This window comes from Micromonas commoda, chromosome 2, assembly GCF_000090985.2.
Source record: "Micromonas commoda chromosome 2, complete sequence".
NCBI classification, from domain to species: domain Eukaryota; kingdom Viridiplantae; phylum Chlorophyta; class Mamiellophyceae; order Mamiellales; family Mamiellaceae; genus Micromonas; species Micromonas commoda.
In genome coordinates this window covers 1,344,661-1,370,445 of record NC_013039.1, presented here as the reverse complement: position 1 = coordinate 1,370,445, position 25,785 = coordinate 1,344,661, and the positions used below count along the sequence as shown (strand labels likewise).

The following is a 25,785-nucleotide window of genomic DNA, read 5'->3' as shown; positions in this document are numbered from 1 at the left end:
GCGTGCAAAAACTACTTCTTATTCGTCGGCTCCGTCGCGCCGTACGTCAGCTCCACGTCCCCGTGTCTCTCCTCACCCGTCTCGTCCACCTGGTCCAGCCTCTTCCCCGCCGTCTCGATGGGCAAAAAGAACGCCACCGTCGAGGTGACGCACGCGAGCGCGGCGAAAAACGCGATGGCGCCCGTCATCCGCCCCGACTCCACCATCTCCACCGCGAACAGCGGGCACAGCATCCCGCCCAGCCTGGCCACCGCGTTACCCATCCCCATCGCCGTCGCCCTCACCGACGTGTTGACCGTCTCCGGGGCGTAGATGTACAGCACCGTGAACGCCCACATGCTAGCCGCCCTGGACAGAAACAGCGCGAGCGTCTCGAGCCAAATCGGAAACGTCGCGTACCCCAACAGCGCCAAGAGCGGCACCACGTTGAGCGCCATGGACGAGCTCAACGAGTTTCGTCGCCCGATCAAATCCACGGACAGCGCCGCGAGCACCAACCCCGGGAGTTCCGCGGTGGACGAGACGAATATGTCCCGGTACGCGCCGTAATTTAAGTCGGGTGAGCCGTGCCCCGTGCACGCCACCGCGTCGTCGCCGCCCCTCGTGCCGCCTTTCCTCCCGTCCCCGCGCGCGGCGTTGGAGTCGACGTGAACCTCCGTCGTGAGTAACACGACGCCGTAGTACGAAAAGGCGACGGCGAAGAATATGAACCAGAGCATGAGCGTCTGCTTTCGCTGCCCTCTCTCGAGCAGCGTCGCTATCCTGCGAAACGGTTTGGAAGCCGTCGCGACGAAACGCTCGAACCTCCCGGCGCCCTCGTCCCTCGCGACGGACGACTGAAACACCAGCGGGCTCACGAGCGTGCCCTTGGGCAGCGCCACGGGTTGGTTTCGGGGCGCGTTGGCCTTTGCCATCCGTGTCAGCGTCGCCTTCGCAGTCGCGTAATCGCCGACGGCGGCGGAGTGATACGGCGACTCCGAGACGAAGGGGATGAGTAAAAGCAACAGCGCGAGCGGTGCCGTGGACAGCTGCAGCAGAAGCCTCCAGCTGTGGTGCGGGAGCACCGCCCACGCGAGCCCCGCGGCGGCGACGCTGCCGAGCGTCCAGAAGGTCTCGATTATCGTGAGCCACACCCCTCGGTTGCCCGACGGCAAAAACTCCATGAAGACGCTGAACGCGACGGGGACGCCGCCGAGGCCGAAGCCGACGATGGCGCGCCACGCGCACAGCTCATCGAAGGAGCCCGCGAAGGATGACGCCAGCCCGGCCACGAAGATCCACAGCGTGGTGCAGAAGAACGCGAGTTTTCGTCCCTTCCAGTCGGCGATCTGGCCCCACGTGGGTGCGCCGAAGAGCATCCCGACGAACACGACGCTGGTGAGCATGCCCTCCTGCCTCGGCGATATCCCCCACTCGCATCGCGCCGCCGGGCCGAGGAATGAGAGCAGCATCATCTCCATCGCGTCGCCCATCCACGCCAGCCCGGTGACGCAGAGCATCACGAGCTGGAAGGGCCCGAAGCCGATCTCGTCGATGGCCTCGTCCACGGTCCAGGTGGGCTCTGGCCCAACCGTGGGGTGTTGGGACGTCGTCGCCGGGGTCGGGTTTGGACCCGGGGGCGGGGGCGACGACGACGGCTGCTCCACGAGGCCGTCGCCCACCTCCATGTCGACGTAACGCGCCGACGAGGGCCTCATCTTGGCGAGGTGCAGACGGCTTTCGCAGCCCCTCGCGCCCGTTGGCTGTGACGGTGGCGGCGAAGATTGGGACTCGACGTGACTGCCTGCTGCGCGCCGCGCGCTGCCTGACGGATCCCGCAGCCTGCGTCCGTTTCTAACGGATCTGGAGCAACACGCACCACGACACCACGCCTCGGCGCACATCCCGCCTCCGAAGCGTCCCGGATTCGAGCCCGCGCCGGACGTATCGAAGCGGTAAATCGCCGCATATCCCCGAGCGCGCGTCGACACGTCCACCGCGGTCCCTTCCCGCCCCTTCCCCGGGGAGCGGCACCCCGGGGAACGCGACAACGGGGGAACCACCATGTCGGGCGACGCGGAGGTGAAGGCGCGCGTCGCCGCCAGCTTCAAGGCTTTCGACTCGGGAGACAAGGGATGGCTCAACAAGCACGACCTGAAGTGCGCGTTCATCTCCCTCGTCGGCCGCAAGCCCACGCCAGCGGAGCTCGCGCGGATGAGGGACGCGTGCCCCAGAGGCGAGGTTGAGCTGAGGCATTTCCGCGCGTTTCTGGAGCCGGGGCTCGTCGCGGACGCGCGGGACCTCGGCCCGGCGGCGGCGCGCGACAGGGCGCGGGCCGCGTTCGACGCGTTCGACAGGAACAAGCGGGGGTACGTCACGTTGCGGGACGTCGTGCACGGCTTCGCGAGGGTCGCCCCGGGGGTTCCCGAGGGCGTCGTCGCCGACGTCTTTCGCGAGGCTGACGCCGACGGCGACGGGCGGGTCTCATTTGGGGATTACGCAAGCGTCGCGGGATTGGGATCGACGATGGACGAACGGGCGAGTCACCACCACGCGGCGGCGAGCGCGTGAAACGAGACACGTGAGATTAGCACGCACGTCACGAGTGATCATGAACGGGATCATACTTGTCACGCCACCTTGAACGCGTCCGTCATCTCAGCCGAACGCGTCCACAGCTTTCGCGCGTTTTCCGCCGTCCGCCACTCGAAGAACTTATCCGGCAGGTGCAGCTGCGCCGCCAGCGGGTCCGTCGGTGACACCAGGAACCAGTCCTGCGCCCGAACGAGCTGCGCCCGCGTCGCCCCGCCCGGGTACTCCAAACCCGGGTCCACGAAAAACCTCCCGCTTATTGTCCCTGCTTCGGCGTCTGTCGCGAGCCACACGTGCGTCTTGGCGCCCTCGTCCGCGTCCCGAATGCCCATCCTGGACATGGCCCTGCCCTGCGGCGTCTGACGTTCCGCCTCCGGGTCCCTCTTCTCCGCGGTGAGTTCGGGGAGGATGTACCGCACCAGGTTGGTGGTGACGATTCCCGGGTGGAACGAGTTGGCGACCAAGAGTTTCGAGTTTTCCATTCGCGCGATCTCGTCGGTGAGCAACACGTTCTCGGCTTTCGACGCCGCGTAGGCGGACCACTTCTCGTATCGACTCTCCCGTTTGTACCAGTCCAGGTCGTCGACGTTCAACGCGCCGGGAAGCATGTTCGCGATGGACGAGCACGCGACGACGCGGCCGGGGACGCCCCGCGCCGCCGCTCGATCGCGCATGGCGCCGCGTAAGGAATCCTGCACGAGGAAGTGCGCGAGGTGGTTGACGCCGAAGTGCATCTCGTGCCCCTGCGCGGTGCGCCCCAGCGGGACGGCCATGATCCCCGCGTTCAGGATGAGCGTGTCCAGCGGGATGCCGGAGTCCAGGAACGCCTTGCAGTAGTCGGAGACCTGGCGCAGGTCGGTCATCTCGAGCCCGGCGCCCTTGAGGACGACGAGGGACGCGTCCGGGACTTTCTCGAGGATGGCCGCGCGCGCGTCCTCGCCCTTGGCCTCGGTGCGGCACGCGAGGACGACGGTCTCGCCTTTGGCGGCGAGCTGTTTCGCCGCGGAAAGACCCACGCCGGAGTTGGCGCCGGTGACGAGGATCGCGCCCTTCGCCGGCACCGCGGGCGCGGCGGGGGCGTCCACCCCGGCCTCCTCGGCGATCGCGGGGAGCGACCACGCGCCGACGGTCGCGGCGACGCCCCCGAGAATCGCGCGCCGCGCGGGTTCGGGTGCTTCGGGTGCGCCAGCGATGACATCTGCGGACGCCTCCGCGCGGTGGTGCGCGGAGATGCGAGCGACGCGACGCGACGCGGGCGTCGGCGTCGGTCGCGCCGTTCTCGCGTTATCCAACCGCCCGGCGCGGCCATCGGAGATGCCGACGGGGCTCCGCGCTCGGGCGGGCGCGACCGACGCGGAGGGCACCGACGCCGCGAACATGACGACGAACGGGTCGAGAAGGCCAAGCCGAAGGGGCGACGCCGGACGGACCGCGCGCGGGACGAGTGCGCGGGACGGGCGACGTCGCGTGTCAAAAGTCATTATAACACGACGCCACGTGACGGGACGAACACTTCACACTTAACGGTTCTGGAGCTTCTTTGCCTGCGCGTTGGCGCCCACCGCCCTGAGGCACTCCTCCTCCCGCCAGATGATTCCCCGCAGCAAACACCCGTTGGCGCGGACGGTCAAGAAGTACCCCGCGTCGAACGCCCCGTCCACCACCCCTTCCACCACGTGACCCCTCAGGTCCTCCCCACCCGGCGGCACCGGACGCAGCGGTCCCTCCAGAGACGTCACCCGCACCGGGGGCCAGGGCCCGACGGGCTGCGGCGTTACGTGCGGCTGATGCGCGGAGACGAACACCGGGACGCGTGCACCGCCGGTCGCGGCCGTCGTCCTCGGGCGGGCGGGCGGGGCACCGCCGGGCGCCAGCTGTGCGTCCAACGGTGCGTCCAGCTGTGCCGATGGGACCTTGCGAGGCCGACCGGGTTTACGCTTGGCGACGGGCGCGCCGTCCGGTCCCGGCGCCGCTCGCTTGCTCGCCGCTCGCTTAGACTTGGACCCGCGGCCCGAGTTGGAGGGCGCCGGGACGCCGCCCTCGGCTATGAGCTTGGCCTGCTCGCCCCGCGCCTCCGCGACGAGCTTGTCCCTCGTCTCCCGATCCAGATTCTTCCAACGCTTCCCGATGAGCTTCTCCAGCCTGAGCTCGACGTTGGCCTCGTCCTCGACGCCCGGTGACTCGCCCTTATCCCGGCCCTTGAGCTCGTCGCGCGCGGCGGCCAGCGCGCTCGGGTTCTTCAGCTCCTCCCTCTGCTGCTCCTGGTACCGGTTGAAGGCGAGAAGCGCGGGAGACATCGCCAGCTCGCTGTGCGCTTCGCGCCGGGCGACATCCATGAGAGAGGGCAGCGTATCGCCGCCCTGCGCCATTCGCGTCGTCCTCTGCGTCCGCCACTGAGTGAACCCCCTCGTTAAAGTGCCCTCACCGTCCGCGGCCGGGGGCGGGGCGGTCTGTGGGGGCTCCGTGAATTATGATATGTCGCGCACAGTGTATCCCCGTGAAAATATTTAGGTCTTCGACACAGAGCGAGGCACAGCGAGGGAAGGGGCAGGATGTCGAGGCTTCTCGCCAACCTCATCATCGCGGGTGGCAGTATGCTGGTCAAGGCGGCGTCGCAAGCCTACCAGAAGGCTCTGGTCAACGCGCAGCGCTCGGGGGTCGCGCAGGAGGCCGCCAAGGGCACCGCCGCGTCCATGTTCGCGAAGAAGACCATGAGCATCGAGGAGGCGCGCATGATCCTCGGCATCGACGCGGGCGCGACGCTGGAAGAGGCCATGGCGCGGTACCAGAAGATGTTCGAGGCGAACGAGAAGGCCAGCTTCTACCTTCAGTCCAAGATTCACCGCGCGAAGGAGCGATTGGAGCAGGAGTTTGGGTTGGAATCACCAGAGGATGGTCCCGCGGGTGGCGACGAGGACGGAGGAGGCGGCGACGGGGACGGCGGCGCGGGGGGAAGCAAAGCGAACCCCAACGCCGGGAGGGGTTTCGCCGCGAGCGGCGTCGACCCCGAGGACAAACCCAGGCAGTAGTCCCCGAGCGAGAGATAGCACCGAGCAATTATGATAAGAGTTTTAGCAGCCGCGAAACGTTTCACCTCTCCACGGAGTTCGCCACGACCCGAAGCTGCGCGACCAGCCTCTCGCCGTGATCCCTCACCGCGCCCAGCGTCGATCTGTGCGACGCCACCACCTTCTTCGCCGCCTCGGCCGCGTATCCCGAGCTGAGCAACCTACCGCCGCTTCGCTCCTCCACCCCGCACCACTCGTCCATGGCGCCGAACACGCGCCTCGCGTCTTCAACCTCCGACGACCCCACGCACGCGTGCACCGCCGCGTCCACCACCCCGGCGATGGCGTCCGCCGCGGATGACGCCGCGGACCGGACCGCGGCGACGAGCGCGGGGTCCCCCGCGGCCCGCCTACCGTTTTGACCGTTACTACCGCCGTTTTGACCCTTACCCTGGACCGCCGCCGCCCACGACTGAAGCGCCACCGTCGCGCCGACGCCGGCGTCCGCGACGGCGTAAAACGCGAAAGGAACGGCGCCGTTCGCCGCGCGAGCCACCGCGTCATCATCCGCCCGGACGCCCGCCGACGCGCGCGCGCACAGCGACGCGAACGCGGCGGCGAACGCGTCGAGCGAGCGGGTCGCGGCGACGACGTCCTCCTCCCTACACTCCGCCGTCCCCCCGAGGCGGAGGAGCGACGCGACGGCCGCGAGCATGGCGTCGCTGACCGCGTCGGCGTCGGCAGTCACCGGCGCGAGCGCTACCGCCGCGTCCGCGAGCGCGTTGGCGTCGCTCGGTTCTTCGCGCAGCGTCTCGATGGCCCGAACCGCGGCGAGGACGTTGAGCCCGGGCGACGGGGACGCCGCGTCGGGTGACGAAATCGCCGCCGCGCGGTGGAGCGCGTGGATTTCCGCGCACCGCCTGCGAATCGCCGCGCGCCAACCCGCGCGGTGCGCGACGGACGCGCCGCCGCCCGCGCCCGCGTCGTGTACACCGGCGACGGCCACGGCGCACCCGGAAGGTAGGTCCACAGCGATTTTAGTCATCCACCAGTCGGGGACGGCGAGGGAGTTCGCGCCGTGGTGCGGCGGATGCCAAACCGGGTTCGTGCCGAGGTCCTCGTTGTACCTCGTGTTCTGTGCGATCAGGGACTGGCACGCTTTCGCCGCGGCGTCCAACGCGCCCATCACCGGACCGGTCACGCCTGCCACGGGTCCCTTCTTTTCGCAGTCGCGCACCGTCACGCCGCCGCCACACAACGTTTCCCGCAGCGTCGCCCTGACCCTCGCCACCGTCGCAGCCGCCAGCGAGTGCGACGCGCGCAGGCGCTCGTGGAAGTCCACGTACTCCAACGCCTTGGTGTAGATCCCGTTCTCGTACGCCTTGACGCATCCGTCGGGAACGTCGCGTCGGGCGTCGTTGCGCAGGTTATCCGCAAACTGCGTGACTCGGAAAGTCACCTGCGGCGACGCGCCGCCCTCCGCGATGGGGAGCACGTGGTGGATCATGGAGTCCATCTGGATGTTCTTGACGTCCAGGGGCGCGAACACGTCCCGCGCCGCGGTCGCCGCGCCGAGGAGGGCGTACACCGAGGTCAAACCGAGGCGAAGCTCCGCGTGGTTGGGGCTCGTGGACACGCCCTCCTCTGCAACAGCCGCCGCCGCGAGAAGCGACGTCGCCGCCTCTATCAGAGAACCGTTAGAACCGTTTTCATCGCGCCCTCCCCTTAATAAGTGGCCCGTTGCCTCCGCGCACAGCGCCTGCATCGCGAGGAGCGCCGCCGTGTCCGCCGGGGTCGGCTCGCGCGGATCCGGCCCGGCGAAGGTACTCTTACTTTTCCGATACAACTCCATCGCCGCCGCCGCGCGTCCGCGGCCCTCGCCGCGCCCGAGGCTCGGACGCGCGAGCCCGAACGGCGCGTCGCGGTCGCCCGGGGCGACGCGCCACGAGCCACCGCACCGCCCGAGCTGCGAGGCGATCGCGTGCGCGGCGATGACTCGGCGCAAATGGCGTTGCGCTTCCTTCCCTCCGTCTTCCGGCTCGGGCATCGCCGACGCAGCATCGACGAATTGGTCGCTAAACTCCCGCGCAACCCGCGCGTTCGTCCGTACAATCGCGTCGCAGTACGGCCGCAGATCCCTCGCGCAGCTCGTCCAATGCCCAAAGTCCGCCCAGTACGACATCATCGCGTCCCCGAGCTTCGATTCGTCATCCCCGAGTTGCGCCGCTCGCCACGCGAATTCCGCGTCGAGGAGGTACGCACCGCGGCCAACCGTCGGGGCGCCCCCGAGCGCGTCCGCCGCCGCGCGAACTTGCGCCGACACCGTCCGCCCCCGCTCGATCGCCTGCGCTCTGTCCGGCCGTCCATCGCCGATGGACACTCGACCGAGTAGTTCGGCGACGGTTTCGTCGTCGCTCCGGAAACCTTCGGAAGAAACCTTCGCGACGCCCGCGCCGCCGACGGAGTGCGAACGGACTAACATCCTGGTACCCCCCGCGGGCACCTGCGGCTTGTGCGCCGCCGCCGCCCTCGTCGTGGGCATCGCGATGTCCAGCACCTGGGACATCGCGGCCCAATCGTCGGGGGCGTGGGTCAACACCGCTCGCCAGTGAGTGGCCGCGGTCTCCGTCTTCCCGAGCGCCGCCGCCTGCGTCGCGCAGAGGACGGCGCGCTCAGCCGCCATCGGCAACAGCCTCTCGCCGAGGTCTCCCTCGAGCAGCTCCAGAGCCTTCTCCCCTTGGCCGCTCTCTCGCAGCACCCTGGCGTACACCAGGAGGCTCTCCCTGTCGGCGATGGACCCTTTCGCCTCCAGCTTGGAGCACAACCCGGCGGCGAGCGCCAGCGCGGTGGGGTTGGCGTCAGCCTGCATGAGCATGGCGCAGATGGCCCACATGACGTGCTTGGGGTTGTTCGTGAGCCTGTATAGCTTCATAGCGCACTGCTGCTGCTTGACGAAGTCGTAAGCCCTCGCGTAGGCCTGGAACAGGAGGGTGAGGTGCTCGGAGTTGCGGGGGTCCCTCTCGGACGCCTGCTCGAACATCTCAACCTGCTGCTGGGCGGCACCGACGTTCTTGTAGAAGAGCGCGAGGGTGTTGAGGACTGTGTCGTCGGCGGGACCTTCGGCACGGACCTCCTCGCACAGCTCCATCCCCTGGTCCTCCATGCCCATGCGGCTCAGCGTGATCCCCTTGAGCACTCGCGCGATCTGCAGCGTCGGGTACTTCTTGAGCAGATCGCCGATGAGCTTCAGCGCCGCCTTGTTCTGCCCGGTGTCGACGCACTCGTAGATGGGGTCGAGCTTGCGGTGCAGCGAAATGGTGTCCGGCGGCGCCGCGGCGGGCTTGGTGCTCTTACCCATCGTGCCTCGTCGGATCTAGACGAGCGGGCGCTGTGTATTGTGCCGGGGAGGGCGCCCGGTCCACCGCCAAAAAGCGCAAACTCTCGGACCGAGCCAAACACGACCGAGACGTCATGCGACTGGCCGGAGCGAGCCTGGGCACACTCCGATCCTGCGCAGTGGAGAGAGAGATCACCATGAGCTGGCAGTCTTACGTCGACGACCACCTTATCGGGACCGGTCACGTGGTCCAGGGAGCAATCTGCGGCGTCGACGGCGCCATCTGGGCCGCCTCCGCCGGGTTCAACGTGCGTCCCCGCGCGTCCTCTCCCGTCCCGTCCCGTCCTTATTTTTAGTCGTTGAGCCGCGTGAGCCGAGATCCCACCCCCGCTCTCCCTTACCCCGTCCTTCGCAGGTGTCCCCCGAGGAGGTGCAGAAGATCGTCGCTGGCTTTGAGGATCCCTCCGGGCTTCAGGCGGGCGGCATCTACCTCTGCGGCGAGAAGCACATGTTCATCCGCTCGGACGATCGCTTCGTGGCGGGCAAGAAGGTGCGTTGTCAGTTTTTTCTCGGCGCCCCCGAGATCCCTCGACTCACGAACCACCCACCGTCCCTCCCTCGAATCGCAGGATAGCAACGGGATCTTTGCGTGGAAGGCGAACACGTGCGTGGTGATCGGCACGCACGGCGAGAACATCCAGGGTAACAACTGCAACACATGCGTCGGTAACCTCGCCGACTACCTGATGAACTCCGGTATGTGAGTCGAGTTTGTGTCTGCGAGGGACCATTCTCCCTTCGCGCGCTAGCCAGGGGTTGTGATGCGAACACAGCGCGGCTCAGTCCCAGAGAAATCACGACATTACACTCAAGAAACCCCTACGCACGCATCAGTTGTCGCCGCCTATCTTCGGCATCTGGAACCCGGCGAAAGGGTTCTTAAACTGCGGCTTTGCGCTCGCCGTCGGCGCCTCCGCCTCTGCCTCGTCGTCCTCATCCGCGGATGCGCCAGCCGGCTCGTCGTCCATTTTCCTATCCATCTTGTTCACCCCGTACTTGGCCAAGGTCTCCGTGGCGACCATCCCGAGGTACCTCGACGCGTCCTCCTCCTTCTCCACGGTACCCTCCTCGCGGAAGTTCGAGAGCTGCGCCTCGGTGAAGCCGCCCTCCCTGTTTGTCCCCGACCGCGCCACGCGGAACACCAGCCACGCGAGCAGTCCGCCGTCCTCCTGGTCGCTCTCCTCCGGCGTGGAGCCGACGAGGCTGTCGAGAATGCCCACCACCGGGTTCCTGCCCTGGATGAACCGCGAGAACCGCGCACCCGTCGCGGACGAGCGCTTCTCGCGCGTCTTGAACATGAGCGACTTGCACAGCTCCCAGCCGGCCCGGTCGTCCTGGTCCAAGACGTCAAAGCCCTCGCCGTCCGCACCGCTGAACCACCGCGGTGGGAGCTCCTGACGCCACTGACTGAGGCTCTCGCCGTTCTCCTCGAGCTTTTTCCTGAAGGCGATGAGGTTGTTGTCGCTGCGGAGCGTGGGCAGGCACATCTGCAGCAGCGTCACGCCCGCGGAATACGAGTCGAACCTATCCGGGAGGTTGAGCTGCCAGAGCGCCGGGGAGAGGGCGAGCGCCACCGGCGTGGGGGGCGGCTCCGGGGTCTGCGTGGACATGATGTACTCCTCCGGGCCGCTGAACCGCGGATCCAGGATGAACTCCTTGGGCTGGTAGTTGAACCCGAAGCGGAGATCCGCCGCCGCGCCCAGGTCGATGAGCTTAAACTTACCCTTGATTGGGTCGAAGATGATGTTCTCGGGCTTGACGTCGCGGAGGATGATCCCGGTGGCGTGCGCCGCGCTCAGGTTCTCCAGAATCTGCCCGAAGATCGTGGAGATGATCTTGGCCTTGCGCTTGCTGCCCTTGGGCTCCCCATCGATCGCCACGCCGGACTTGAAGAGGTAAGGCTCGACGTTGTAAGGGAAATCCTTGTCGTTCATGAGCTTGAAGAGCGTGTCGCTTCCCTCAAACTTCCACACGATCCAGAGCGGGTCCTCCTCCTCCTCCTGCCCGGCCCTGGAGTTGAGCGCCCTCTTCCATATGCTCCCGTCCTTGATGGGGTTCTTCCCCTTGAAGTTCTTGGGTCCGTAGAACGCGCCGCAGTAGGACGCGATGGCATTGGGGCACGCCCTCTGCAGCCGCGAGTTGGTCCAGATCTCAGCCTCGCCGTAGTCCTTGCACTGCTTCAGCACGTACTTCTCGCCGTCCGCCACGCCGGTGGCCCTGTACACCACGCCGAAGCCGCCCTCGCCCAGCTTGTCGCCGACGACGAAATCGTCGATGGTGTACCTCTTCTGCCCGAGCAGCGGGCGGAGGATGTAGTAGTCCACAAAGCCGCCCAGGACGCCAGGGGTGATGGTGAGGTAGAAGGCTAGGGTGGCTAAGATGAACGCGCCGGTTCCGGTGATGATCTCCTTCTCCTCCATGCGAAGCGCGGGGTCGAGGGTTGAGCGGTAGATCATGTCACCGCAGTTTTGGACCTGATCGGGGATGGATCGGGGGGTCGGGGTTAGTCATCATCGCGCTGGGTGTCGTTGGGAGATTTCTCGTTGTTGATCCGCGGGCAGGCTGGGGATCCCCGGGTCAACGGCCGGCGTTTGGCGTATTGACGACGCACCGTGCACGGGAGGCCGACGCCGGTGGCGAGGTCGGAGATGGCCTGCTCGATGGAGGCGCGCGTGATGACCGCGCCCGACCGCGCGTGCGTCCGCCTCAGCGACGCGCTGCCGGCGACCCGGGTTGGGGCGACGGAGGCACGGAAGGATGTCCCGCCGCGTCCGGACGCGCGGGGGCCGGAGACTGACGCGCCGGCGACCGCGGCGCAGCGCAGCATGCCGGTCGACGTGGCCATCGGATAACCGCGGATAGGCGACGACGCGTGCGACGGTGCGGAAGTCGCGCGCTGAGTCTGCACAGATCAGGATGGAGGAGGTGATGACGAGGCTCCAGGGTAGCACTCCAGCCAATCAGAAACGCGGAAAGCAAATCCCACAGCGAACCAGTGAGGGACTTGCCCGGACCTTGCCCGCGAACGGAAGTTTCTCCGAGGCGGAGAAAACATCACATCACGACGAGGTGCCCGTGCGGAAGGGAGACGAGGGACGAAAGCTCGGATGAAATGACCGACGGGCCGGTCGCGGATGCCGAGGCGTTCTGTCGGACCCTCGAGGCGATCGCGCGGACCCTGCCCCGCGTCGAGTTCGCCGCGCACCCCGCGCTCCGCGCCAACGCCCGGGGCGTCGACGGAGGAGCGGCGGTGGCGCCGGCGGTCGGCACAGACATGAGAGCGGCACGCGCGTTCGAGGCGGTCGTGGCGGGCGATACGAGCGCGGACCGACCGGCGATGACCACGTGGTACTCCGCGGGGAAGCGACACCTGCACCAGCCCCAGCTCGAGTCCTTGGCCGAACTCATCGCTCCGATGGTCGCCGCGGCCGAACCACCGCCGACGACGGATCCTAGAAAAGCCGACGGAAGCGAGGCGCGGGGCGGGGCGGGGCGCGGCGCTCGGGCGGTCTTGGAGCTCGGCGCCGGGCGAGCGGTGCTCGGTCGCGTCGTCTCGAGCATCACGGGCGCCCCGCTCATCGCCGTTGACCGCAGGGTCCCCAAAGAAGCGCGAGTCGACGAAGACGAAGACTGGGACGAGCACGAGCGCCACCGCCCGACGCTCCACGACGGCGACGACGACGACGGGAAGGAAACAGAGGAAGGCGTCGCGGCGGTCGAGGATAACCCTACACCAGCCGCGTTCGCCGGACCCGCGCGTCGGCTCGTCGCGGATCTGACCGGATGCTCGTTCGCGTCGCTGGCGGAGCGCGCGAACATCGCAAACGTAGGCGGCACAGCTGGCGTCGCGCTAATCGCCAAACACCTCTGCGCGGGCGCGACGGACGCGGCCGTGCGACTCGCGATCGAGGGCGCGAGCGGCTCGAGTGACCTGACCCTAAACCCCCGCGTCGTCGGCGTGGCGCTGGCTCCGTGCTGCCATCCCCAGATTGGCTACGACGAGTACGTTGGGAGGGATTGGCTGGAGCGGCGGTGGCGGGAGAAATCGCCGGGGGGCCGGGGGCTTGGGCCCTCGGGGTTCGCGACGCTGCTCGCGCTGCTGGCGTTCGCGAAGGAACGGGTCGGGGCATCGGACGAGACGCTGATGCGGTACCACGGTAGGGCGCTGGGCGACGTCGCTAACGTCGTCGGCGGCGCGCGGCGACTGCGGCGGCTCGGGAGGGCGGCGAGGCGAGCCGTCGAGCAAGGTCGCGCCGAGGCGCTCGGCGCCGCGCCGGGATTTGGGGACGCGCGCGTGTGCCAATACGTGGACGCGTCGGTGAGCCCGGACAACCTCGTCGTCGTCGCGGGAGGGAGATTGGGGTGGACGAATGGGGGGACGGAACCTTCGCGACGGAACCGTCGCGGCTCTCGGCTACCCGCGCGCGGCGTCGTCGTCGCGGCAAACTCGGCGGGGTCGGGGCCCCACGGATCCCTGGCGCACAGACTCGCGGAGTTTGTCCTGGAACAGCGCGGACGATCGCTCCGGGACGACGACGGACGCGGAACGTCGCCGTTTGAGTACGTCTTCACGGCGACGAACGCGACAACAGGGGGGGGCGACGGGCGGGGTGGAGGAGCGAAGCGGCGGCGCGACGGCTCGGAGCGGGTCGACGCATCCACGGGTGACGAGGGGACCACGTCCGCGGGTGACGCGGCGCCGGCGGTCGTGATCGTCGGCGATCCCGCGCGGATTCTCCGCAGCCTCCACCTCGCGCCTTCCGCCGCGCCGCCGCCGCCGCCTTTCCTCGCCCAATCGCTCGGGATGCTGTGCCCGTTTGACAGGCGAGTGGAGTCGCGCGTCGACGACCCCGCCGCCGGCGACGCGGTCCGGCTGGCGGCTGAGGTGGAGTCCGCGGCGCGCGAGTTGGGTAGGAGCGGGGGCGACGACGACGACGGTCGCGTGGCGGTGAGGCTGAGCGCGTTTCCCAAGGCTATCGAGGCGTCGTTGGTCGCCGCGCTCCAGTCCTCCGACGCGCTGAGGCTCCACCCCGTCGAGTTTACGCACGTCGTCAGCGTCGCTCGATGGGCCCCCGGCGACGACGACGACGAGGGGGAGGACGGGGACGGGGGGAACGCGGGGAACGTGGGGGACGGGGACGGGGGATCCCGCGGCGATGCGTTCTTGTGGTCGATCATGGATCGTCGGGACTGGGACCCGCGCGGGTGGCGTCAGCGGGTCGACGAACGATCAGGCGCCGCCAATCGATCGGGCGCCACCAAAGCCGAGCGCTCGCTCGCCGCGTGGCTCGGCGAGTGTCGCTCGAGACTCCCGGACGTCCTCGTTCCCCAGGATGGGTCGTTCAACGAAGCCCCCGGGTGCCGCGTCCTGATCGTCACCGACTCCAACGCGGCGGTCGAGGACGCGCTCGTGCGGTGGGCGCGCGGCCCGGCGCGCGCGAGCGCCGTGGACGTGGCGAGACCGAGGAAGGGCGTCGACGGCGGGTGGATCGCCGAGACCGTCCTCGACAAAGGGAGGTTGAGCGGCGGCGGCGGCGACGACGACGACGGGCACGGCGCGTTCCTCGCGGCCGGCCAGCCCTCGAGGCGCCCTTGCTCGGTGTGCGTGTTTCGAGTCGAGAGGGATCTCGAGGACGTCGCGGAGGCGCTCCGCGCCGGGGTCGGGTCCGACGCGAACTCGTCGGTTCTCGCGCCAGGGGCTTGGGTGATTGGTCAGATTCGTCTGGGACGCAGGTCGCGTCACAGGCGCGCGAACGAGCGCGCGGCGGGGGCGTTCAGGGCGAAGGGGTTCACGCGCGTTCGGGTGCTCCACCTGCTGTCCGATCGCGAGCACGAGCGAACGTTGGCGTGTCGGGTGGGGTTTGGATGAGGTATCGCGTGATATTTCACAGCGAGAGGTTAATAATTTACTCGTCCTCATCGTCCTCGTCGTCGTCCTCGTCGTCGAAGTCGTCGTCGTCGGCGCCGTAGCGGGCGATGATGTCGGCGTCCGCGCGTTCGAGCTTCTTCTTGGCCGCCTCCTTGGCCGCCATCATCGCCTGGTACTCGGGTTCCCTGCCCGTGGGAATCTTGAACACGTAGAACACCAGGTTCACCAAGACGGCGGTGACGGGCTTGAAGAGCCAGTAGATGGCAAACACGACGCCGAACATGCCGAGGGGCCCCAGGCGCTTGAACGCCGGCCACCAGCCGTCGCCGCCGCCGCCTCCCGAGAGCTTCTTCCAGAAACCGCCGAACCTGCCGCCGCCGCCGAACCCGCCCGGTCCGTCGTTCTCCGCGAGCGGATCGTAGCTCGCGCCTCCGAACGCGCCCTGCAGCGCTCGCTTCGCCGCATCCTCCTTCTTCCCATGCGCCACGACGCCGGCTCGCCTGGGCTTGTTGTTCCAGACGAAGCCCTTACCCGCGACGCCGGCGGTAACGCGCACGGCGACGCGACCCGCGGGCTTGGCGGCGGAGCCCCCGGCCCTGCCCGCCAACCGGGCGCCGGTGTTCATCGTGATGGATTGGGCCATCATCATCATGATTCAATAACCCTGACGTGCGTCGGAGTCCTCTGCGGAATCGCGCGGCACTGGCCGGAGCGATTGAGGGGCTATTCGCGGCGACGTGACGCGCGCGAGAGGGCGTCCGGTTTCGCGACCTGAGGATCCGCGACCGGCGAACTGTCCCTCGGCAGGGTCCGCTCCGCCACCACTTCAGGTCGTAGGGTAAACTTGAGATAAAAAGCCCGCTGCCGCCTCCACGGCTCTCACCCGTGCTAACTGTTTGCCTGTGCGCCTTGTTTTTGTAGGTTATGGGTCTTCGGATGAAAATCCAGCTGTCCGAATCTCCGCCTCGAGAGCGACACGTCGTGGAAAAGGATCTCCCGCACTTGCAACCACTGACTCGAGGCGCGTATCCGACGGAATCATGCAGGCTGCGGCCATCTCGCGCGCCGTGAACGCGCCAGCGGCGCGACCCGCGCCGTCCCGGGCGAACCGCGGCGTGCCGAAGCGGTGCGTTCGGACGATCATCGCGCGCGGAGTTCCCTCCGTCTCCACGTCTCCTGGAAGCGCGCCAATCGAGACCGGCGCCGTGCTGTCCCCGACGCTCGTGGACAACCCCGCGGAGTACGCCGATCGCAAGGTTAAGCTCGTCGCGATCGTCCCGGGGAACGGCGCCAAGTCGTTCCTCCCGTTCCCTCCCGGCCTGCCCCAGTACGGCGCGGGTCCCGACTGGATGGAGGTGATGGGCCACATGGCGATGAGGCTCACGTGGGTGGACCCGGGCTTCTCCATGGACGTCTTCGCGCACGACGCCCCGATGGAGGACATCAAGGCATCCGCGAGGGACGCGGATGTGTTTGTGTGCGTCGACATCCAGGATAAGGCCCTGGCGTCTGATCTGGCCTCGGCGCTCTCCGGGGTGGCAACCGGCGCCGCGCTCGGATGCTGCGACGTCCTAGAGGCTGAGACCAGGGTGGTGTATCAGCCGGTGACGCAGTTGCGACGAATGGAGGCGAAACTCGTGCCGTGGGGGCAGGCGAACAAGGACCTGCGGCTCATGGAGCAGGTCACCGGTTTGTTCGATCGAAAGAACCACCTCGATCTTCTGTTTCTACACTTGCTCCTCGTCGACGCGAGCGGCGTCCGAGTCCCGGCGGTGGACATCAACCAGGACCTGAACCTGGGCAACGTCTGGTGCATCGCCAGCAACTGCAACAAGCAGCTGCTGGAGTGTTACAAGAACGACAGGTGCAAGCTCTCGCTGGACTGCATCGACGCTTGTGGCCTGAACGATCAGGTTTGCACGTACACGTGCATCAGGAGCTACCAGAACGATCAGTTTCAGCTCCTCGCGCGCTGCATGCTCCACAAGCACAACTGCCTCGGGAACGACGCCGTTCGCCCGGAGTTACCCGAGGTGCTCCCCATGACGCACTTCAGGGGCGAGCCGTTGACGCACGACGTCGCCGAGGCCATCATGCAGGGGCACTACGGCGAGGGCGAGGGTAAAAAGCCGTACAGCTGGCTCGCCGTCGCCGGCCAGAACCCCGCGTACGATCACTTCCCGTGCCAGTACCAGATCTGGTACAGGGGTAAGGCCAAGGGTTCGTTCTGGTACAATCCCGTGTTCAAGGTGCAAACCCTGGACGGGAAGGAGGTGTGGAGGCGAAGTGATTACAGGTGCAAGCGCGGCGATACCCCGGGGACGTTCTTCTTCTCGTTCATGGACAACGGCGTGACTTCTTTGGAGTACTGGCGCATAGTGGACGCGGCGGACGATCTCTCCTGGTCGCTGTACTACTACGCGGGCGCGGCGAAGGTGGCAGGGCAGGCGTACATCGGCGCGGTGCTCGCGACGAAGGATGGGAAGTGGCCCGGGGAGGAGCACCTCGAGAGGATTGAGAAGTCTTTGTGGGAGGGGTGTGGCGTGAAGCTGTGGGAGATGTGCGAGGTGGATAACTGCAACTGCGGAGGGGCGCCGCTGGACCCGTATCATGCGCCGGTGATGATGCCTTCGCTCCTGGACTCCACCGACACTGTGCTGCCTTAGACGTTCTTTATGCGCTAACGTGTTGTTTCACTAGCTACGTGGATTCTATCTTCAAAATTCGCAATCCTTCCCTCGCCGCGTTTGCCGGATCGTACGTCTGAGACCAACCCTCACCTCCCGCCGCTTCGTCCCACACCCTCGCAGTCGATGCCGCCCGCCCGTTCGACCGGCTAGCGTCGTGCACGGACAGCCCCAGCGCCCCGCATTCGACGATGAACGCCTTCACTGCGGTCACTTTGTCGGGGTTGCACGACCTCGGCCGCCACGCCAGGTAGCACGCGGGCTGCCGCCTGTCCGCGGGCGACGCGAGCACGGACTCGCCGTCGTCGTCATGGCGCAACAGCTGCCTGAGCGTGCGCGCGAGGGGAACAGCGGACTCGGGACTGTATAACACATCGGACACGACGACCACGTCGGGGGTGGCGAAATCGGTCGGCAAGTATGTCCCGACGTCTTCGCCAAACGCGAACCTGGCGACGTCAATCTCGACGTTTCCAGAAGATAGCTGGAGCACATCGGCGTTACAACGGGCGAGGTCGACCGACTTTGGGTTCCTGTCCGTCAACAAGAGCCTCGCGGGGACCCCCCGGGAGGAACAGGCGGCGGCCACCAGCAGAGCACACGCTCCACTGCCCGTGCCGAGCTCCAAGATCCTCATAGCCCGAGCCGCGGCGGGATCGCCCTCGCGTTTGGTAACGATGATCTCGTCGACTACGAAGCTGGCGAGCGCCAGGGCACAATCGTACATCGCGCCGGGGATCCCGATACACGGGTTCTGGGCGATGGAGACCTGCATCGGAGGGGAGACGAGCGGGTGTTAGCGAGTTGGTAAAATGGAAGGCTCGCGACGGTCCGAGGGTGAACGCACCGTGGGCATCCCCTCCAGCTGGACGCAGAGCGTGTCGAGCTCCGCGCGCTCGACCACATCGTATGAGCGCGGACAGAGCTCGAGGCTACGACGCGAGGGGATGTACTCGGGTGCGGGTGCGGTCGCGGCCATACGATGTGGTCTCTTTCCGCGTCCTTCGAAACCGTTTTTCCCTGGGAGATCCGAACTCGAGACGAGCTGTCAAGCGGGCCAGGACCCGCCCCGAGGAGTGTCTTCGCGGGCTGGGTGTAAAGCTTGGGGTGTGGAGGGCGCGATGACGACGCAATATCGCCGTCCTCAACGACTCGCGCGCCTTCGAAGTGACGCAGGGTGACCACGACGCAGAGGGGAAAATATCTCGGAGCTGCGATCTGACTCGGACGACTGCGCGAGCGTATCTTGACAGTTGAGCGAAATACGGTCCCCGGGAGTCCCCGCTCACATCCCCCGGGCGCGATGATGTCGCTTGCATCGCCCGCGGGGGTGCTGATAGGATCGTCATGCGGGCGCGGAAGATCGAGGCGAGCCGTTTCCGGGGGCCGCGCCATCACCCCGGCTGTGACCCCGCGCCTATGGGGCCAAAGCGCGTGCCGAGTCAGAATCGCGCCGATCGTGCGGACGCGTGCGGACAACAGCCCGGGGACGGGACAGGACACGTTTTCGTCCAGCATTGGCGCGCCGAACGAGTTCGCCGCGCCCCTCGACGCCAGCGGTGGTAGTGCAGCGGGTCGATCCAAGCCGGGGGATAGGCTCAGCGGCGACGGCGAGAACGACTGGCTCACGCTCACCCTACTGGCAGCCGTGGCCATCTTCGTGTGCTACGCCGATCGATCCAACATCAGCACGGCCATCATACCGATGGCCAAGGACTTCGGCTGGGATAAGATCCAGACAGGCGGGGTGCTCTCCGCGTTCTTCTACGGGTACGCCCTCACGCAGCTCGTCGGAGGGCGACTCGCGGACTCCTTCGGGGGCAAACGCGTGCTGGCGCTCGGAGTCTTGGGTTGGTCGCTGGCCACCTTCGTGACGCCCCTGGCCGCGGCGGGGGGTGCCATCCCGTTGGTCGCCGCGAGGGTCACGCTGGGCGCGGGAGAGGGCGTCGCGTTCCCGGCGGTGCACTCGCTCATATCGAGGCACGTGCCGAAGGACAGGCAGAGCACGGCCGTGGCGGCCGTCACCGCGGCTTCTTACGGGGGCGCCGCGTTTGCGTTTGGAGTGACGCCGGCTGTCGTGTTGGCGGGGGGTTGGGAGGCGGCGTTCTACACGTTCGGTGCGGCGGCGATCGTCTGGTTCCCGTTCTGGGCCGCGTCCTCGTTCAAGGTTGTCAACGATGCCGGCGGAGGCGGCAAGTACGGCGCGGATTCGGCTGGGAAAACGGGCGTAATCGACGAGTGGCTGGCGCTTGTGAAGACGAGGGAGGTGCGGGCCATCTGCGTGGCGCAGTTTGCGCAGTCGTGGGGCGGGTACGGGCTCCTGTCGTGGCTGCCGACGTACTTCGAGGAGGCTCTGGGGGTACCCCTCGGCGATCTCCCCGCGTTCACCGTGCTCCCTTACTTCATACAGGGCATCGTCGGCGTCGGCAGCGGCGTTGTCGCCGATCAGTGGCTCCGCGAGGGAAAGTTTTCAACCAAATTCATTCGCAGGGCGTTTCAGACGGTCGGCATGGTCGGACCCGCCGTTTGTCTCGCGGGCGCCGCCGTCTTGGGCGGCGCGGGCGCCACGGACGCCAACGTATTTGCCGCCGCGGTGCTCGTGGACGTCGGCCTGGCGTTGAGCGCGTTGACGCTCGCGGGCGTGAGCGTATCGCACCTCGACGTGGCGCCCCGACACGCGGGTTTGGTGTTTGCCACTGGGAACACGTGCGCCACGATTGCGGGGATAATCGCCGTTCCGCTGTCGGGGTGGGTGCTGGAGGCGACGGGGCAGAGTTGGAGCGCGGTGTTTGGGGTCATCGCGGTGTTGTACGTCGTGGGAGCGGCGTTGTGGTGGGCGTGGGTCGGCGACGAGCCGGTGCCGGAGGACTCGCTGTGACGAAACGCTCGTCCCAAATCATTAACCGTAAATAGAATATTTAAACGACTGTGTCATCATTAACAAAACCGGAAACTGTTATTCGTAAATTTTCGTGTCATGTGCGTTAACGAGAGCTCGAATTTTTCTCTCGGCGCTCAGTGCCGTGCGCGACTTGCTCGAAGCGCACGATGGCTATGGAACCCCCCAAGCCCAAGATGGGCGTCGACCCCGTGCGCAGCCGCGATATCATGGACGATATCGTCAACGTGGTGCGTACCGCGCGCGCTTTCGCGCCCCGTCGCCTCCCGATACCCCGCCTCCGCGCCCCTCGCACCGCCGCGGCATTCAAAAATAAACGTTCCCCCCCGGGAAGCCCGGACTGACCTCGGCCCCATCCCCGTTCGCAGGTGGAGACGTACGCGGCGGATGGATTCGACGCGTTCGAGGAGTGCCTCGCACAGGAGCTTCCCGACGACCCCGAGCTCACCGCCGCGCTCAAGGCCGGCCTCGACGCGGTATACAAGGCGACGCAGGCCAACATCGAGCAGAACTTTGGCCGATTCGCCGAGCAGTGCGCGACCGACGTCTTCGCCGTGCCCGACGAGCTGACGCAGGCGAACGACCTCGCGGAGAACCTCCCGAGCTGCAGCGTCGAGGAGGAGAAGGCGCTGGACGATGAGCTCAGGCAGCTGCGTCGCAGGCTGACGCACCACGTCGCCATGAAAAGCCACTGCGAGGCGCAGTGCGCCAAGCTGGAGGCTGAGATGGCGGATCACGCGGACGTCGCCGCCGCGCTGAAGGACGGCAAGGAAAACTCGTCGTTCTTCGCGGGGCTGCCCGGTGGGAAGAACGAGGCCGAGCGGGCGGCGGCGGCGATCGTCGCGGCGGCGCGGCAGCTGCAGCCGCTCCTGGAGCAGGCTGAGGAGATGCAGCGGAGGGGGATCTTGATCCAGGATGGCGACGCGAGCTCGACGGACCCGGTGGTGGTGGCGAAGGCGACGCTCAGGCGGCACTTCGTGCAGGGCAGCAGCCTGGAGGTGCTCAAGTCCATCAACCAGAGGCTCAACGCGCAGAAGGCCGCCACGGCCATGGCGGAGACCGCCGTCGCGTGAGTGGTGACGAGAGATGTATGAATAATATCAGTCGGCTCACAAAGCGTCGTCTTCGTTCGCGCAGTCTCCGTGCGCCCTCTCGTACTCCTCGATGACGCCCTCGCAGGATTTGTTAAGGTTAGACAAGCTCGCCTTGGTGCGCGCCATCGTCGTCGCGTGACTCCCGGGGGCGAGGCTCCCGGAAAAATGGATAAATTTCGGATCTCAGCGTAGAATTTTAAGGTTTGCATCACTCGTCGGCTAGAACGTCCTCTCCTTGTAGCTCCCCGTGTACATCCCGCCCGGAAGAACGCCCGGCAGGTTCTTCTTTGTGAACTTATCCCACTGCGCCTTGCCAAAGTCCAGCACCTGGAGCACGACGTTCGCCCGCTTCCGCCTGCCGCCGCCGCCGCCGTCCAAGGTGCCGTACGCGGCACCCGCGGGAAACCCGCCTCCGCCGCTGAGCCCGTCCGAGCTCGCACCGCTGCCCTTCAGACCCACGCCACCGCCGCCGGGGAGGACGGACTCATTCGCCGCGAGGGAGATGAAGAAGCCGAAGGGCACGATCCAGACCACCATGAGGAAGAAACCGAGCAGGTACTCGACGGAGTGGCCGTCGTAGTGGCCGTACCCGGGATCGTCGTGCTTGAAGTGGCGCATCCACATGAAGTGGTTCAGGATGAGCATGCCGACGGACCCGAGGAACTCCGGGGAGGTGAGCTCCATGAATGGGAATCGCCTGAGCAGGGTCCAGTACGCGCCCTGCGCGCCGCACGAGATGAGGATGCACAGGAACGGCAGGCGATCGATCACCAGGAGCGCCACGTTCATGCCAACGCTGATCTTGATTGCCCACGTGAGAACCTTCTTCGTGACCCTCGTGTACTCCTCGACGATCTCCGCCAGGTAGTACAGCCCGGTCGCCAGACACACGGCTATGAACACCAGGAAGAGGTATCCGCCCGTGTAGACTAGGACGTTGGACAGCCACGCCATGGTGGGGTGCCTTAAAAAATTAGCCGCGGCGGGGCGAATAGGCGAGAAGATCCGGGATCTCCCCTCGTCGGCTCCTCGTTCACAGCCGTGGCGATGCGAGGGTTGGCTCGCGCGCGTCTCCGTGAGATTCGGACTACTCGGATCTAACCAAGACTCAGTCGGGGAGCGAGCGGCCTGACCAGTGCTCGGCGAGCAGTGCTCGTCGACGGCGGGGCGATCCGGGCCACGACGTTCCGCAAAACCGAGCTTCTTGCTCGGATCTCGGATGCGGTTGGCCGTCAAAAAAAAGCTAACACTTATCGTCTCCGCTGCCACTGCCAGCACAGTCAGCACTCGCTGGAGTAACCCTTATGGTTGGTTGGAAACTCGTCCCCAAAAGCTGACTGGTGCGCTGGGGGTTTATTTCCTCCAATTAGGAATTAGGTCGAACGGTAAACTAAGCCAAAATTGGGCCAAAATTGGGACGTTCGACAACGCGGCGAGAATTGCACACCGGGACGCCGCCGAGGCAGGGCTGGGGACGCCGAGGTCGATCCATACAGGTCACCCGGGTCACACGCAGCTTCTGCAGCGCGGCGCGCGGGCGTTAAAGCGTCACAAGCGAGGCGCGCCACCTGGCTGAATTTACGTCAAGTCAGCAGGCGAGGGTAGCAGTAGATTTCCAGGTGTTATCGGCTATCCCTGCGGGCTGCCGATTGGGACGGAGCGCGCGGCGGGGGAAGCTGGAAAAGGGACGGCGACCATGTCGGACGACAAGGACCGCGATGAGGATGTGGTATCCACGCGTCAGTACATTCAGTCGCTCCGGCGGCTGCAGTCCAACAGGGTGGAGCCCGCACCCGCGTCCGCAGTGGCCGACGCGGATTCGCTAATTTCCGGGGGATTCAGCGCACGCAATCGTATGCGAGACTCCGCGCGCACCAGCTCGAACGAGTCGAGCCCGGAGAAAATGAAAACATTGGGGCGGTGGGATAGGCTGGACGAAGGCGACGGCGGCGAGGAGATGGACCAGGAGACCGCGGAGAAGCACCTGTTCGGCAGCATAGCGAAGCGCCACGACCCGATGTCGGTGCCCGTGCCGTGGGGTCTGGTGCACCCGCTCTCCACGTTCATGCGGCGATGGGACATGCTCACGATGTGGCTGCTGCTGTACACTGCGATATGGACTCCGTTTGAGGTGGCGTTCGTGGAGGAGAAGCGCCTGTCGCCCATGTACTTCGTGAACATGGTCATAAACCTGGCGTTCTTCACGGACATGATCCTCAACTTCAACCTGATGTACTTCGACGAGAAGCTGCTCAAGATGATCTCGGACCGGAAGTTGATCGCGAAACGGTACCTGCGGGGGTTCTTCATCATCGACTTCATATCCATTCTACCCTACGACGACATCACACTCGCAACGGGGAGCAAGGCGAACCTGAAGATCCTGAGAATCGTGAGGATCGTTCGCCTCGCCAAGCTGCTCCGAATTCTCCGATCGAGCCGCATCTTTGCGAGGTTTGAGAACTCGATGACCATCAACTACGGCGCGCTCAAGCTAGTCAAGTTCGTCGTCGGCACCCTGTTCATCGCGCACTGGATGGCGTGCCTCTGGCACCTGGTCAAGGTCGTTGAACAGTCGCGGTGCAACTGGGTCACCGACTACTACTTTGGCGAGTGCCTGTACAACGACGCGGACAACAACGACGAGCACGTCACCGCCCGCTCTCTCTACTTCACCGCGCTGTACCTGTCCACGATGACCATCTCGACCGTCGGATACGGAGACGTCACGCCGCAGACGGAACCCGAGCGGGTTTTCCTCACCGTGGGCATGCTGGTGGGCGCTTCGGTGTATGCGTACATCGTGGGTTCGATCTGCAGCGTCATCGCGAGCATGAACTACCGCGAGACCGAGTTCCAGGAGCTGATGGACCGGCTCAACCTGTTTATCAAGGAGGCTAAGATCGACACAGACCTGGCCGGAAGGCTCCGCGCGTTCTTCAGGTACAGGCGCAAGGTCACAAACCAGATTTCGTGGGGCGAGCTCCTTGACCTCATGTCGCCGAGCATGCGACAGGAGGTTGCCACGCAGATCAACACGGCGTGGCTGATTAAGGTTGAGATCTTCCACGGGATTCCTGAGCAGGTGGCCATCGAGCTCAGCTTCAACTTCGTGCTGGAGACCTTCCCGCCCGAGGAGCACATCATCGGGGAGAGGGACGAGAGCACCAAGCTCTTTGTGCTGAAAAGCGGCGTGGTGATGTGCAAGGGGCGGGTGCGAACCATCGGGGATAACGCGTGTTTCGGGGAGGACATGCTCTGGCGGACTATGCAGCGTGGGTACAAGGCGGTATCGCTCACTTTCTGTGATTGTTTCACGCTCAAGAAGGACACGATGGAGCGAGTGATGGATAATTTTCCGTCCGTCAGAGTCATGTTGCGCAAGATCATCGTGCGAAAGATTGTGCAGGAGAAAATCGTGGAGACGAGCCGCATCGTGAAGGAATTCAAACGGTTCATGAAGGCGCACAAGGAACTGAACGGTCCGACGTCGTGGCCGCCCGTGGGTGAGAGCATGGACTTCCTCACTAACGCGCTCGGATTCAGATTCAGGGCCACGGTAAGCGCCAAGCTCATGATCATGCGAAACTCGGATCCGCAATACTATCGCAAGATCAACAGCCTGGCGATGTACATGCAGCGGATGTTCCGCGGCCACCAGGGACGGCAGATGGCGGTGCTCCGCAAGATGGCGCAGAGCAAGAACATGCCAGTCTCGCTGCTCAGCTTAAAGTCGGTGCGGGAACAGATGCTGGGCGAGCGCGAGCGGCTGATGAAGTTCAAGGAGTCTGAGACGCATTCACCTGCGCACTCCTCGACGTCAAAGAAGCATCACGAGTGGGACGACGACGACGGGCTGATCGGTGAGCCGAAGAAGAAGGTGCACCTCACGCCGGAGCTGAATGAGCTGAGGGAACAGCTCCTCGAGAGCGTCGGGTCCATCGTCGAGGAGACGGTGAGGAGGGAGCTCGGGAAGGCGGGGGTGGGGCGCTCTCAGCCGACTCGAGTAGCGTCGCAGTCGGCGCCCGCTGCGCACGGGGAGTCGCCCGCCGAGCCCGCGCCGGAGCCGCCGGGCAAGCTCGACAAGAAGAAGTCCTCGACGAAGAAGCGATAGACATTATTTAGCAACGTGAATCGCAGGCTCGCGTTCACATAATACACGTGCGTTCACGCAACTCGTTGCCTGCTCGGCACACTGTCAAAATTGCAATCTGCTGCCCTGCTGCGCGCGCCAATTTTTTCCAGTGTGCGGGTTTCAAG

General features: G+C 66.1%; 16 protein-coding genes across 16 annotated transcripts; 8 read left to right on the top strand and 8 right to left on the bottom strand.

Annotated features, from left to right (window-relative positions):
* Positions 1 to 11: 11 nt before the first annotated feature.
* Positions 12 to 1,667, bottom strand: MICPUN_79121 (major facilitator superfamily; the record flags this gene model as incomplete). The annotated part of the gene is made up of 2 exons (XM_002499675.1): positions 12 to 762; positions 805 to 1,667. 2 exons carry the CDS (start codon positions 1,665 to 1,667, stop codon positions 12 to 14), a joined length of 1,614 nt encoding a protein of 537 aa, XP_002499721.1.
* Positions 1,668 to 2,043: 376 nt separating this feature from the next.
* On the top strand, positions 2,044 to 2,550 carry MICPUN_55871 (predicted protein; the record flags this gene model as incomplete). Its single annotated transcript, XM_002500161.1, has 1 exon — positions 2,044 to 2,550. The coding sequence occupies one exon, from the start codon at positions 2,044 to 2,046 to the stop codon at positions 2,548 to 2,550; it is 507 nt and encodes a 168-aa protein (XP_002500207.1).
* Positions 2,551 to 2,609: 59 nt separating this feature from the next.
* Positions 2,610 to 3,950, bottom strand: MICPUN_55872 (predicted protein; the record flags this gene model as incomplete). Its single annotated transcript, XM_002499674.1, has 1 exon — positions 2,610 to 3,950. The coding sequence occupies one exon, from the start codon at positions 3,948 to 3,950 to the stop codon at positions 2,610 to 2,612; it is 1,341 nt and encodes a 446-aa protein (XP_002499720.1).
* A 141-nt stretch (positions 3,951 to 4,091) lies between these two features.
* Positions 4,092 to 4,940, bottom strand: MICPUN_55873 (predicted protein; the record flags this gene model as incomplete). Its single annotated transcript, XM_002499673.1, has 1 exon — positions 4,092 to 4,940. The coding sequence occupies one exon, from the start codon at positions 4,938 to 4,940 to the stop codon at positions 4,092 to 4,094; it is 849 nt and encodes a 282-aa protein (XP_002499719.1).
* Positions 4,941 to 5,123: 183 nt separating this feature from the next.
* Positions 5,124 to 5,600, top strand: MICPUN_55874 (predicted protein; the record flags this gene model as incomplete). Its single annotated transcript, XM_002500160.1, has 1 exon — positions 5,124 to 5,600. One exon carries the CDS (start codon positions 5,124 to 5,126, stop codon positions 5,598 to 5,600), a length of 477 nt encoding a protein of 158 aa, XP_002500206.1.
* A 61-nt stretch (positions 5,601 to 5,661) lies between these two features.
* MICPUN_55875 (predicted protein) lies at positions 5,662 to 8,937 on the bottom strand (the record flags this gene model as incomplete). The annotated part of the gene is made up of 1 exon (XM_002499672.1): positions 5,662 to 8,937. One exon carries the CDS (start codon positions 8,935 to 8,937, stop codon positions 5,662 to 5,664), a length of 3,276 nt encoding a protein of 1,091 aa, XP_002499718.1.
* Positions 8,938 to 9,113: 176 nt separating this feature from the next.
* PRO1 (profilin) lies at positions 9,114 to 9,680 on the top strand (the record flags this gene model as incomplete). The annotated part of the gene is made up of 3 exons (XM_002500159.1): positions 9,114 to 9,224; positions 9,332 to 9,466; positions 9,546 to 9,680. The coding sequence occupies 3 exons, from the start codon at positions 9,114 to 9,116 to the stop codon at positions 9,678 to 9,680; spliced, it is 381 nt and encodes a 126-aa protein (XP_002500205.1).
* A 126-nt stretch (positions 9,681 to 9,806) lies between these two features.
* Positions 9,807 to 11,803, bottom strand: MICPUN_79153 (predicted protein; the record flags this gene model as incomplete). The annotated part of the gene is made up of 3 exons (XM_002499671.1): positions 9,807 to 10,986; positions 11,065 to 11,450; positions 11,588 to 11,803. The coding sequence occupies 3 exons, from the start codon at positions 11,801 to 11,803 to the stop codon at positions 9,807 to 9,809; spliced, it is 1,782 nt and encodes a 593-aa protein (XP_002499717.1).
* A 285-nt stretch (positions 11,804 to 12,088) lies between these two features.
* On the top strand, positions 12,089 to 14,684 carry MICPUN_55878 (predicted protein; the record flags this gene model as incomplete). The annotated part of the gene is made up of 2 exons (XM_002500158.1): positions 12,089 to 14,577; positions 14,621 to 14,684. 2 exons carry the CDS (start codon positions 12,089 to 12,091, stop codon positions 14,682 to 14,684), a joined length of 2,553 nt encoding a protein of 850 aa, XP_002500204.1.
* Positions 14,685 to 14,882: 198 nt separating this feature from the next.
* On the bottom strand, positions 14,883 to 15,470 carry MICPUN_55879 (predicted protein; the record flags this gene model as incomplete). Its single annotated transcript, XM_002499670.1, has 1 exon — positions 14,883 to 15,470. One exon carries the CDS (start codon positions 15,468 to 15,470, stop codon positions 14,883 to 14,885), a length of 588 nt encoding a protein of 195 aa, XP_002499716.1.
* Positions 15,471 to 15,885: 415 nt separating this feature from the next.
* Positions 15,886 to 17,552, top strand: MICPUN_55880 (violaxanthin de-epoxidase; the record flags this gene model as incomplete). Its single annotated transcript, XM_002500157.1, has 1 exon — positions 15,886 to 17,552. One exon carries the CDS (start codon positions 15,886 to 15,888, stop codon positions 17,509 to 17,511), a length of 1,626 nt encoding a protein of 541 aa, XP_002500203.1. The 3' UTR covers positions 17,512 to 17,552.
* MICPUN_113403 (hypothetical protein) lies at positions 17,521 to 18,684 on the bottom strand. The gene is made up of 2 exons (XM_002499669.1): positions 18,380 to 18,684; positions 17,521 to 18,301 (listed from the first exon to the last, which is right to left on the bottom strand). Exons 1-2 carry the CDS (start codon positions 18,509 to 18,511, stop codon positions 17,546 to 17,548), a joined length of 888 nt encoding a protein of 295 aa, XP_002499715.1. The 5' UTR covers positions 18,512 to 18,684; the 3' UTR covers positions 17,521 to 17,545.
* A 212-nt stretch (positions 18,685 to 18,896) lies between these two features.
* Positions 18,897 to 20,490, top strand: MICPUN_93391 (major facilitator superfamily). The gene has a single exon (XM_002500156.1). It carries the CDS (start codon positions 19,238 to 19,240, stop codon positions 20,408 to 20,410), a length of 1,173 nt encoding a protein of 390 aa, XP_002500202.1. The 5' UTR covers positions 18,897 to 19,237; the 3' UTR covers positions 20,411 to 20,490.
* Positions 20,491 to 20,580: 90 nt separating this feature from the next.
* MICPUN_98784 (predicted protein) lies at positions 20,581 to 21,504 on the top strand (the record flags this gene model as incomplete). Its single annotated transcript, XM_002500155.1, has 2 exons — positions 20,581 to 20,661; positions 20,800 to 21,504. 2 exons carry the CDS (start codon positions 20,581 to 20,583, stop codon positions 21,502 to 21,504), a joined length of 786 nt encoding a protein of 261 aa, XP_002500201.1.
* A 192-nt stretch (positions 21,505 to 21,696) lies between these two features.
* MICPUN_107688 (predicted protein) lies at positions 21,697 to 22,668 on the bottom strand. Its single transcript, XM_002499668.1, has one exon. It carries the CDS (start codon positions 22,477 to 22,479, stop codon positions 21,745 to 21,747), a length of 735 nt encoding a protein of 244 aa, XP_002499714.1. The 5' UTR covers positions 22,480 to 22,668; the 3' UTR covers positions 21,697 to 21,744.
* A 553-nt stretch (positions 22,669 to 23,221) lies between these two features.
* On the top strand, positions 23,222 to 25,639 carry MICPUN_98786 (voltage-gated ion channel superfamily; the record flags this gene model as incomplete). Its single annotated transcript, XM_002500154.1, has 1 exon — positions 23,222 to 25,639. One exon carries the CDS (start codon positions 23,222 to 23,224, stop codon positions 25,637 to 25,639), a length of 2,418 nt encoding a protein of 805 aa, XP_002500200.1.
* Between the last annotated feature and the right edge of the window lie 146 nt (positions 25,640 to 25,785).